This window comes from Pagrus major, chromosome 5 (genome assembly GCF_040436345.1).
Source record: "Pagrus major chromosome 5, Pma_NU_1.0".
NCBI lineage: Eukaryota > Metazoa > Chordata > Actinopteri > Spariformes > Sparidae > Pagrus > Pagrus major.
Genome location: NC_133219.1, coordinates 25,705,841 through 25,718,135, shown reverse-complemented (window position 1 = coordinate 25,718,135; position 12,295 = coordinate 25,705,841). Strand labels below are relative to the sequence as shown.

General features: G+C 38.6%; 1 protein-coding gene across 1 annotated transcript in view; it reads left to right on the top strand.

The window, feature by feature from the left end:
• Positions 1-10,508, top strand: part of kif6 (kinesin family member 6) — a 79,744-nt gene extending 69,236 nt beyond the window's left edge. Inside the window, exons 16-23 of the mRNA XM_073465752.1 lie at positions 1,775-1,825; positions 2,966-3,053; positions 3,203-3,338; positions 5,393-5,481; positions 6,190-6,279; positions 6,409-6,513; positions 8,497-8,612; positions 10,043-10,508. Coding sequence (XP_073321853.1) covers positions 1,775-1,825; positions 2,966-3,053; positions 3,203-3,338; positions 5,393-5,481; positions 6,190-6,279; positions 6,409-6,513; positions 8,497-8,612; positions 10,043-10,065 — 698 coding nt within the window. The 3' untranslated portion in view covers positions 10,066-10,508. The remainder of the gene's footprint in view (positions 1-1,774; positions 1,826-2,965; positions 3,054-3,202; positions 3,339-5,392; positions 5,482-6,189; positions 6,280-6,408; positions 6,514-8,496; positions 8,613-10,042) is intronic.
• The last annotated feature ends 1,787 nt before the right edge of the window (positions 10,509-12,295 follow it).

Genomic DNA, 12,295 nt, shown 5'->3' with positions numbered 1-12,295 from the left:
TGTTAGAATTTTAGGATCCAGAGTGTTTGAAGCTTGAACCATACTAGAGACTAAAAGTAAGAATACCTTGACTCCTCTCGTGTAGATTTAGACTATTCCTTTTTTTATTTGTCTTTTGTCAGCCTTAAAGTACTACTTTAGTTTAGAGTAGACACATATCTTGACTCAACAACACTGAAAAACATGTCATGTCAAAACATGTGGTGCTAACTCATACCAAGATGATTAGGACTGTTGTTGCTACTCACAATAGTTCTTATATACAAGTGGAGCTGGTTAACATGACTTGCCAGATGGTTTGTTACACAGAACAAACTGGGAAGTAGTCCTTGGAAACTGTTTGGAAAAGGGCAGGCACTTTTAAAAAAATATTTGGTCAGAGATTTGGATGAACCAACTGTCTATCACCATCTATCAAGGGCTACATTTAGATCAAATCAACTGGAGAGCACTACCACCAGTGAGGCCAGTTGGAAAATCAAACTCTTGTTGAAACCAGTCGAGAGAAGAGTGAAAACAAATTTTCCATGAAGAAAAGCCTTCAGTGCCATTCTTCTCTTTTCCTTCATTGAAGAATACGCTCCACTTCTAATATAACTGATGCTTTATCAGCAACGATAACCTCTTGAGGAGCCGCCATTGCTGTTTTGAAATGAACAGTCACTTCTCTTGCTGGTCATCACATCTAAACCATGCCCCTAGCTGCAAGTAGTTCCTCAGGGTAGGCTGATTGGTGCAAACAACTGTGCTTTGGCCAGGTCGGGTCGGGTCGGGTCGGGTCTTTTAACCTGTAAAGCACTTTGTGTTGCATTTCATATGTATGAAAGGTGCTATATAAATAAATTAAGTTTAAGTTTAAGTGCTGTAATAATAGCTCTGCTTCTACGTCTTTGGTCATTCATAAAATGTTGATGAAAAGGAACAAATTGAATGCTTGATCTTTGGTTCAACTCCCTTTGCCATGGCTAAAGTCATGACATTAAACCAGTGTGAAGGCCTTTTTTGCAAACCCCCTCTAACAAAGAAAAATGCTTTTATGTTGACAGGGAGTGCTTTGTGACATTGTTGCAGTCAGTCCAATTGTAGAAGTCAGCTGTCAAAGACATTGAAGCACTGAAGACATACACTTTTCCGACTATGTGTGAAATTTGCCAATCACATTGACCGCATTGTCATTACAAATTTTCACTGTGATTCTTACCCAAAATGCCAATGTTGCTGCTTAGGTATTCATCCTACCTGCTTCACACTTCTGTGCTGTCTCTAATGACTTGTGGTTACACTTTTGCACTTTATGTTTTCCCTCCAGCACCCCAACCCCTTCTCTCATTGTCTCTTACTATCACACTTGGCAATGCCATCTATTACACTGTGCATTTTGAATATTAACTATCTAGTGATATGAATCTGTATGGGGTCAGGCTGCCCTTCCAGGGTTTCATTGCATTCCTACACAGCACTTGAATCTTGAACTGTGGTTGGTTTCATTGTACAGTACCCTCAAGAACAGTCTATTCTTGCAGTAAATCATCCTTTATCCCTTGATATATGTCTCTCTTCAGAGTAATACGATGCTAGAAAATTTAAGGTGTTCAGAATAATTTTTGCAAAGAGGTGCTTAGCAGTAGTTGTAAATTGTGTTTTAAAAAATGTCTTTAAATGTCATCCCAGGACAGACAAGGATAGTGATAATATAATGAATAACAGGATAATAAACTTAAAAAGATTTAATTTTACTTATGTAACCCTCAGTTTCTCCCTTTTTCTTTCTCAGATGAGTTGAAGAAGCAGTTAGCGATGCAGAGGAAGCAGAGGGCAGCTCATGGTAAGATCAAACTGACAATGGATACTCCCACAGCAGAACTTGAACCTTGCGTTTGTTGAAGAGAAGCATAACATCCATCTCCACCTACCCACACAACAGCTAAACAATGCATGTACACAAACAATTACATGCATCATATGCAGCATCTCTGTATATTGCATGCTTGCCTTTTTGTGAGATTAGAATGACTGAGAATCCCGGTTCTTATTCAAACTCAAAGTGTCAACTGAAAGGATGAACAAAGCTATCACAAATGCAAACTCTGTTTACCATCTTTTTGATATTGAACTCCATTCAGAATGAGGTGATAAACATCGTGAACACATTGCGGGTGCTCTTGCACCGTATGTGCAGCAGTGCCCACTTCAAAGCCTCTGCAGTAGGCCTCGCTGACTGAAAGCTTAGTGACCAAAGACTGGGCGTCATAGCTCTGAGACTCCTTCATTTACTGAATGTTTTGATCAGCGACACAAATGCTTTGATGAGGAAATCTGGTTGTAATGCACACAAACATCTCCCTCTGGTTGAGGCGCTCAAGGCTTTTCTCATTATTTTGAATGCAACATCAGAGAACACTTCACAGCAGCCTGGCTTCTGTTAGCCAGAGTCGGTATTTAAAACATTGTCTTTGAAAGAAACGCATTCTCATGTACACAACACACGCTTGCTAGCCTGAAAAAAAAATGTATTTGTGATTTTATCTACAGTACAACTTTCATCTAAGACTAAACTGAAAACATTCCTTTTTAGCTGTGCCTAGTCTGACTGCCAGTCCTAACTATTATTTTATGATTTACTTATTTTTTATAATTATTTCTTGATTTGCTTTTAACACACATATCTTAATATTTTATTGATTCTATTTATCATATTTATTCTTACCTTTTAATGGTTTTAATCCCCATGTCATATTAATGTTACTGGTCAGTTGTCATCAGTTTTTATTTATTTTGTAATGGTTTTTAACTTACATGTATTATTTATGTGTTTATTTTAATTGTGTCCACTTGTGTCTAATGTTTTACTTTAAACTATACATACAGTTGTTATGGGTGCAACTTCCATGGAATGACATGTGCTTTATAAATTAAATTTTGTTTGCTTGCTTGCTTGCTTTTAAACATTGTACCAACTATACAGGTGTGTTGGGGAATCACAAGGAAGCTAAGGAGGAGGTCGACCCAGTGGAAGAAAACCTGTGCAAACACATAGAGCAAGAAAAAAAGGCGTGAGTGTAGTAAAAGTGCTTTTTAATGAAGTATTATACTCAATATTTTCATAGTTTCTCCAAAGACCCTGCTTAGATTGATTAGACACAGCAGACGCTGTGTAATGTGGACAAAAAATGAATTTGGTGCTGATAATATGTCATGTCAGTTACAAGACCACCATTGGCCATCTGAAAGTGCTGAGGACAGAGATTGAGCACCTGCAGCTGTTGCTGGAGAGGGCAAAAGTCAAGCTCCAAAAGGACTTCCAGAAGTGGTGGAGCCAGGAGGCTTCCAGTATGCAGGTGACTGACCATACTTTATCCACCTATTTACTGTATGTGACAACACCACTCAAAGTTTCAGGAAGTATGAAATAATGACAGTGCTAGTGCGTCAAAGATATGTTAGTGACATTAGGCAGGAAGGCTTCAGTTTTGTCTCCATATATATGGATGTTTGCTTTTTTGTGTGTTCTAATATTGGCCTCTATGGACACGTAAGTGTGTGTGCAAGCTGATTCACATGTGTCTCTGACTTCGAAGGCTTTTACGGCACCAGTGTGACCCTTAGAGCCTCTGTTCTGCATCATGCCGAATGGGCCCTGGTGGGAGGCAAATACATGGAAACACATTTGTAAAGTATTCCATGTGACCCAAACAAGGGCCTGGAGAGCAGCTTAGAGGCAAGACAGCAACAGCATCAAAGACAGTCTCAGAGTCGTAACAAGGACAGCATGTTCATTAAGTTTTTCAGCAACACAGTGGGGGAGAAGAAATGAGTCAGTGTTTATTTCAGTCCTAAATAATAATATTGCGTGTGAGCGTGAATGCTTTAAGGGGCAATATTTAAGATATAGACTGAATTTTAGTTTAAAACATTAAAAAAAATAACCATTATCAACACAATGTGAAAAACAAACAGTGTTGTTGTTATGTCAAAGACGTCTATGTACTGTGTTACAGAGATGTCTACTGAAGTCAGTGTGCTAACCTGCCTGTCGCACAATACCACTTTGTACCAGCAAAAGGAGATGTTTCAGCTGGGAGATATATGCCAGTTGTTACTGATACTCTTACTTCCATTTTCCTTACCAAACAGAAAAATACAACCATACATCTTCCGAATTCAAGTCTCTTAATTACTTAGTTAACTCCTTGTAAAAGACACTTCAGTAAAACTTGACATAAACAAAATAAGACTCACCAAATCAGACTTGGTTTGCCTTTCCATAATCACCTAATAAATCAAAGAATTGAAAATATTCCTACTCTACAAGCCATTTTCTCCTGCTACTGATGCCTGTCCCTCTCTCTCTCTCCTCTGCCACTTCATGCCTCTCCTGTTTCAATCTGCCATGTCTTCTTGTCCCCCAGTCCTGGTCAGAGCCACTGTAAATTACCTTCATACTATGTGCTCTGTCTTCAAACTGACCTCTGTCAGTGTGTTCAATCTCAGTCGGGTATCCAGCCATGTTCACTGGGAGTCTGCTGAACCCAATGTGAGCCTTGTTGTCCACTGTGACTCCCCATGTGATCTAAAGTTGTCCAAAGCAAACTCCAGTCAGCTAACAGGGGCACTAGCTCCATTGCTAACTGCGTTAACTTGCTGATGGCAGCTAGTCTCTACAGGCAAAGATAGCTACAGCAAAGAGTATAGTGAGCAGCAGTTAACAGTTATGTTGCCCCTTAGAGTTTTGGAGCTACCTTTGAATTCTGGCCATTTCTTCCATGTTACACCTTGTACAGTATAGAGCAAGACAATGTTTGCGAAAACTTTGAGAGAAAGGTGAGCTGAAAATTCCCAAATTACAAAGAACTTACAGAGAACTAAGTCTCAGACTCGATGGCTGTTGTACACATTTCATAACCCAACCACAGAGAAAAGGGTTAAGCAGAACATCTGACCAGCAGACACCACTGGCTCCTACTCTCTGGGTTTGATCTTATGAATGGAGAATGATATCTCACTCACATCTGAGCGAGGTTTGAGAATTTATCACTTAATGACAAATGGAAAGAAGAGGAAGTCTGACAGACAGGCCTTACATGTGGAGCTTTGGCTTTCCAAGCAGGAAGCGGGTCGTTTCCCTGCCAGTATACTCATACCCAACAGCTTTGTTCGACCATCTATTGCTCTGTTTTGGAAAACAGTACACATGTAGCTGATAAAACTCTGAGTGAGAGGTTTGATGGACATAGAGGACACACAGTACCTGAGGTCCACTGTTCTCAGTGAGAACTTCTCACTAGTTACATATGGCCACATTGTGTTTCACTATCATCAGCATCATTAGCATGGTGTTTTTGCTGAGTGTTCCAGAAATGTTTTAATAACTTCTCATTTACTGTGACTGTAGGAATCTGAGTTAAAGGTCACAGCCAGATGTCACACAGGGTTTCCAAGAGGAACCATGCAGCCATCTCCACCTGACAATCCAGGATTGTGGTGAGACACATTTCCTTTGAGTGATGACTTACTGCTTTTGTATCCGTCTACCAATCCCTCCAGCAGATGTAAATCTACACATAGTAAAAGTGTGCTTGATTGCTTTTAGATGCAGTGGTCATGTCATTAAGCATTTTGAATATCTACTGAACCAATTGGTAACATAGCCGCAAGGAGGAACAACTTCCCCTCATGGACTCATTTCCATTCAATTCATTAATGTTATTTTTACCCTGTCTCCATTTGTGCTTGAATAGCACTTGATTGATGGCCAACAACCCGCAGCTCCTCATTGCTTGTTTCCATGAAACAAATACTGAACAAATGTTTAAAGATAACGTCACTGTGTTTGTTCATTCATGGTGAGATTAGTCGGGGAAGTTTATCACACAAATTATATCATCAGGATCTATTGGTTACACTGCTGGGAAGTGCTTAAAAAATAATCCTTTGGCAGGTATGATCATTAAGCAAGTATTAAATTGTATTAAAAATGTCTTAAATGTGACCTGATGAACCCTGCAGAAACCCTGTGTACCCTTTGCATTGTTGCTCCCTCTTGTGGTTAAGACAATAATGGTGGTGATACTAAAAAGATACCTACCCAATGCGAGACAGTGAGTGGCTACAGTATGATGAAACTACAGATAATCTGTTTGATTATGGTGTAACAGTTGTTATGAAATGCTCTCCTGACTTGTTCTACAGTGCACCTGGTGTGAGCCATTCTGTGAGAAACTCTCCAGTCAGCCCAGATCCAAATCCAAATTGTTCCACTGCTTCTGTTCACGATCTCAGGTCAGCTTAGCCTTACTTCATCTCTTAATTTGTTTCCTTTATGGTACTACTGGATTATACTGCACGTCACACTTTGTCCTCAACATCATCATCATAAAATTGTAATTAATACATATCTGTGAATTTCAGAAGTTTGATCACCAAAAGCGTACCTCCCTTGACAGCTGTCCCAGCATGGCATGATGAGTCTCTGGGTGGAAGAGCGACTGACTTCATTCCTTCCTCTGAGTGGAGGTACACTGACACTGGGAATTTTGGAAATAAATGGATGGCTTTGAAAACAGCTGAATTTGATTGAATACTATGAATTTTGGTATCCAATTTAGTTTCAGAATCATGTATACATACAGTCGTGGTCAAAAGTTTAACATACACTTGTAAAGAAAATTTACTGTATATCATGGCAGTCTTGAGTTCCAATGATTTCTACAACTCTCATTTTTCTGTCCCAAAAACATTCATGAAGTTTGGTTCAATTTAGTTCAATCAATTTATTATATGTCTTCTAGAAATGTGACCACATCTGCTGCGTCAAAATTCCAAAACCTCAATGCCAGCCTGATTTAGCCATTCCTTTACATTTTTTGATGTGGGTTAGGGTTCATTGTCCTGTTGGAACACCCAAATGCAACCAAGACCCAATCTTCTGGCTGATGATTTAAGGTTTTCCTGAAGGATTTGGAGATAATCCTCATTCTTCAGTATTCCACTTACTTTCTCAAGAGAACCAGATACAGCAAAACAGCCCCACACCATAATAGCAGCAACAGCAGGTATGGTTTTCTTGGGGATCTGCCTCCAAACATATTGCTGGTCATTGTGGCCAAACAACTACATTTTTGTTTCATCAGACCACAGAGTTTTCCTCCAGAAAGTTTTTTCTTTGTCCATGTGATCAGCAAAAAACTTGCGTTGAGCTTTAAGGTGCAAGGGCTTCTTTCTTGCAGGGCAGCCTCTCAGCCCATGGGGATGCAAAACATGCTTGACTGTGGACACTGACACCTGTCTTCCAGCAGCTTCTAATTCATCGCAGGCTTGCCTTTTTGTGGTTTTTGGTGGACTCTTGACCATCCTGACCAATTTTCTTTGCAGCAGATGATAGTTTGCATTTTCTTCCTGATCGTTGCCGTGACACAACTGTGCCATGCACTTTCTACTTACAGACAATTGTTTGCACTGTTGATCTTGGGACCTGTAACTGCTTTGAAATAGATTCAAGTGACTTTCCAAATCAACCTTTTCAAATCAATAATGTGCTCTTTCAGATCAATGCTGAGCTCCTTAGACTTTCCCATTGTAGTGTTTGTGGCTGAGTCTAATGTATGTATCAAACAAGCCCTATTAAAATGGGCCCAGAAAAGTCATCAGCTGTTATCAATCATAATAAGTCAGAAGAAGTTAAGAGGCCAAGCTACATCGCTAATTTGATTGAAACAACTTTTTTATAATCACCTTAATTGATCGTTCAAGTTACTGTATGTATATTTTTGACCCAGCAGATTTGTTCACTTTTTCAGAAGACCTATGATAAATTCATTATTATGAATGTTTTTTGGGACAAAGGAGTATGTGTTACACGCATTCCATCACAGAATAATGAGAGTTGTAGAAATCATTGGAACTCAAGACTGCCATGATATACAGTACATGTTCTAGTGAATTAAAAAAATGCAAACAATACAGTAGCATAATATTCTACATGTTTGCAGTAGCTCTTTACGTCTATACATACATTGTGGACCTGTAGATTTTACAGCTGTGAGGCATTTTCTCTCCTCCTATGAACATGGACATACATTTTTATTTCTTTTGTGAAGTAATGTCTCCAAACTCTATTAACATATCAAAGAGCTGGAGTCTTGCATGAATGCTGCTGCTGAAACTACCGTTTTACAACCACAATAAAAAACTGAATGCATAATATACATATGGTTTTGGCCGTCTCCAGCAACCACTTGTAGTACAGAGATTGTTTCATACAGAGGCTTCATGATGCGAGGAACTGTTAACTGTTACGGTTTTTAGCTTGCTACCTTCAAGCTTTTGGAGCAAGAACAGTTAAAACATTTTACAGTAATGCTCTACAGTGCACACACACACATACAGTGCAAAGGATTTGCTATTAGTTAGAGAGATATTTAGTCCTTATTTGTGTTACAGATAGTGTTAAGAATTTAACCTGATATTATCATGCTAGATTAACCGTGTACATTTCAGGGCCCTGTCAACTACCAAGTTCTCATCCACCTCTATCCCCTTGACTGGAGACCAACAGGCTGATGACGACATTCTGGCCTTTGTCAGAGCCAGGCAAAGCCTCCTCAGCAGGATAGGTAGAACAAACACATGCACACACACACACACACACACACACACACACACACACACACACACACACACACTCACGTGTGCACTAAGCTCTAAGCTTTCACACAATATGCATCCAACACTGCTCTCTGGTGGTGTGATGCCTTACTACACTTTACCTTACAGCAAAGCTTACAATATATGGTGATAAATGTTTTGTTTAGACCTTTGTAGAGTATGTTGTATGTTAAGATATAATACTTGATAACTAGAATGGCACTCAATATAGTGCATACCTCCACTAAGGCCCAACAGTCCTTTTGGTACACACTCATAGATACCAGCCTCCTAAATACACCTGAGTTTTGTCTTCAAGATACATTATTCCTAGAGAAATGAATAAAAATGTTGAAAAATGTGTAATGTTTAAGAAAGTGAAAAAAAATCCATGCCTTAATCTGGATTTACACCAAAAGTTAATGTAGTCTAGTCTAGTCCAAGACTCATCCTCTATCCAAGTTTTTTGAGAAATTTGTTCAGTGTTTTTTGTGTAATCCTGCTGACAAACTATCAAGAAAACAAATAAACAGACATGGGTGAAAACATAATGGAGGTAAATAACAATTCAAATTCAGATTCACGTTTCCCCATTCTTTTAGTAGAAGATTTCTTTTTTTGGGCAAGACCCCATAGATAGACACTTTTTTTTATAGCTCTACAACTAATCATGTTTTGCTTTGACATGGTTATTCTCTCTCTTACTCACACACATGAACACACTCTCCTCTCCTTTTACCCTTGTGTAGCTGCTTACTTTGGCAGACAAGTGGACTTAGCTGTCTTGCGGTGTGCCACAAGATATCCAGAACAGCTGAGGTCATGTGAACAGAGAGAACAATGGCGGAATGAGCACAAACAACAGACAGAAAAACAGTTGTTTGCCCTCCAAAATCCATATTTCTTTCTTTCTTTCTTTCTTTCTTTCTTTCTTTCTTTCTTTCTTTCTTTCTTTCTTTCTTTCTTTCTCCCTCCCTCCCTTCCTTCTTTCCTTCCTTCCTTATTTCCTTCTTTCCTTCCTTCCATCCGTCCTTAGGCACTACTAAGCTGGATAGCAACTGTGTTTTGACAGGAAAGCCCCTCTCCTTGGTTGTTTGGTAACCCCTGCATGGTGCTATTCCTCCTATCAAAACAGCTTTTAAGCCACTAGTGCATGCTAGGAAGTGTAGGGAACCTGGCAAAAAGCAACAGACAGCACAGTTGAGTGGAGGCTATTATTGTAGTTAAAGTCATAGTTTAGGTGGTGTTTCACTGCAATTTAATTTCAAGAATTGTCTGAGTTTGTAAGACCAAGAAAAGTGCATTGTGTTGTCACATTTCTTCATGGCTTTTGGGCATTTTCTTGCTTATTTATCAAATACTTCAAACTGGATATCTAATCTGCCTTGTGTTTTTTTAGGTATGTCACACCAACCTCAGTGACAGCACAAAGTTCTGATGAAGCATCCAGGCTCTGAAGATATTGTCATCTCACTGCTTATACAGTCCCACACTTGTCAGGTGATTGAATGATCCTCAAACATCTATGAGGTATTATTGAATATAGATGGACAATAAAGATGTGTGAAGACAATTATCTCAACTGGATCCAAAATATACTAGATTTGTCATGAAAAGACACCTCTGTCAAACACAAGCCACACATCTGTCTGAATTTAAATGCATACATACCTGTTGACCTTTTGGGAATGATGCCAGTGATATATATTGGGCAGCCGTAAAATCACCGCCCCCTCCGGCTATTTGATCTGAACAAATGTTGTCTCAAGATATCAGAGGAAGGAGCGGACAATAGGAAACCAGTCGGCTCCAGTGTGTTTGACTTGACTGTGTCATGACTTTTTAAATGGTCACAGGAAGTGTCGATATGCACAATGATGCATGTCATATTTCTGTCTGGTTTTATTTTATTTTAAGTGTAACACATTTTGTGTAAAATGTTGTAAATAAAAATATGTATACTAGTTTACCTAATTATTTCTGACATTATGTAAAAGAAATAGTGTTGTTGTTTTCATCCTTTACAGTTAGTCCCTTGCTACTGGTAATTATCAGTGACAGAATTATCTTTGTACATTTACTCAGGTACTCAAGTACTCAACAAATTTTAGTTATTTGTATTTTATTTGAGTATTTCCATTTTTTTCATTTTTCTTTTTACTGCTACTCCACTACATCTCAGATTCAAATATTGCACGTTTTACCCCACTACATTTTTCTGACAGCATGAGGTACTAGTTACTTTTCAGGTTACAATTTTCATTCCCCACGTGTCCAGTGAAAACCATGGTTCGTGTGAATTTTGAATGTTTCGGATAAACTGAAGGATGAAATCTTCCTTTAAATGGACTGCAGAGCTGTTTTGTACTCTGATCACTCAAAGCACTTTTCAACACAAGTCAGCATTCACCCATTCTAACACACATTCATACACTGGTGGCAGAGACTACCATGCAAGGCGCCACCTGCTCATTAGAAGCAATAACTATTCTTACACACTCACATGCCAATGTAATAGCTACCTGGAGCAATTTGGGGTGCAGTTTCTTGCTTAAGGATACTTCTGGTTAGTGGACGACCACTCGACCTCCTGAGCCACAGCTACTCACAATTCTCCTACCTTTTCAACTCAACAAAGTATTTAAAAACCCTCTTGGATTAGCTAGAAAATGCATCACAACAATGCTGAAAACAGGCTGTTTTTCTGACACCATGAAAAGTTGACTTTGTGATTCTCACAGGACAGCGACAAACATATGAAGATCTTGAATATGATGTGTTGCTGTAGGTTAAACTACCCAAAAGTATATTAAGTATTTAAAATTAACTACATTTTATACAACTACTATCAGTACAATCAGTGAAATGCAACATATACATTAATGCAGCATTAGTATTAATCCAAAAACATTGGATATGATAGTAAAACACTAATTGACATTTTACTGCACTATGAGCACTTTTACTGTTGAAACTTTAAGTAGATTTTGGTGATAATACTTTTACTTAAGCAAGGTTTTGAATGACTTTTACTTGTAGTCGAGTATTTGCAGTATGATATTTGTAATTTTACTGAAGTAAAGGATTTCAATACTTCTAATACTAAAATGGACTTGCCTATCTGATTCTGTACAAACTTCAGCCATGAAGGTTAAAAGTATGACTTAGACTTTTGGCTGTGTCATCAATAATTCTGGAAAAGAAGTTGATTGGCAGTTAAATTAATTCCAGATTACACCAATACTGGTACACTGGAAATTAACCTTTTGTTACATTGTCAAGCCTGTATTGAGGACTTGACTGGGGCTCTAAGCTCTCCTTGAAATATGAAACCGTATTTGCAAGCATTGTACAGTATATGAGATATTATAAGCAAAATCAATTATTGTGCAACTAATTTACTAATGGATTATCTGGTCCTTAAACTGTCTATCCGTGCACACTGCTTTTCCAGGACACAGGGAGGTGGACCTTGTTCCAGCATGCACTGCACAGAATTCATGGAAACACCCTAGAGTCTAGATAAGCCTCCAGTCTGTGCAGGGCTTCCTCAAGATGCAGTATTGATTATTGGTCATTAAGCTGAATTTGAAGCCTGAATTTATGGGTGCTTACAGTCAATTATGGTCACATTTTAATGTAATATTTCAGT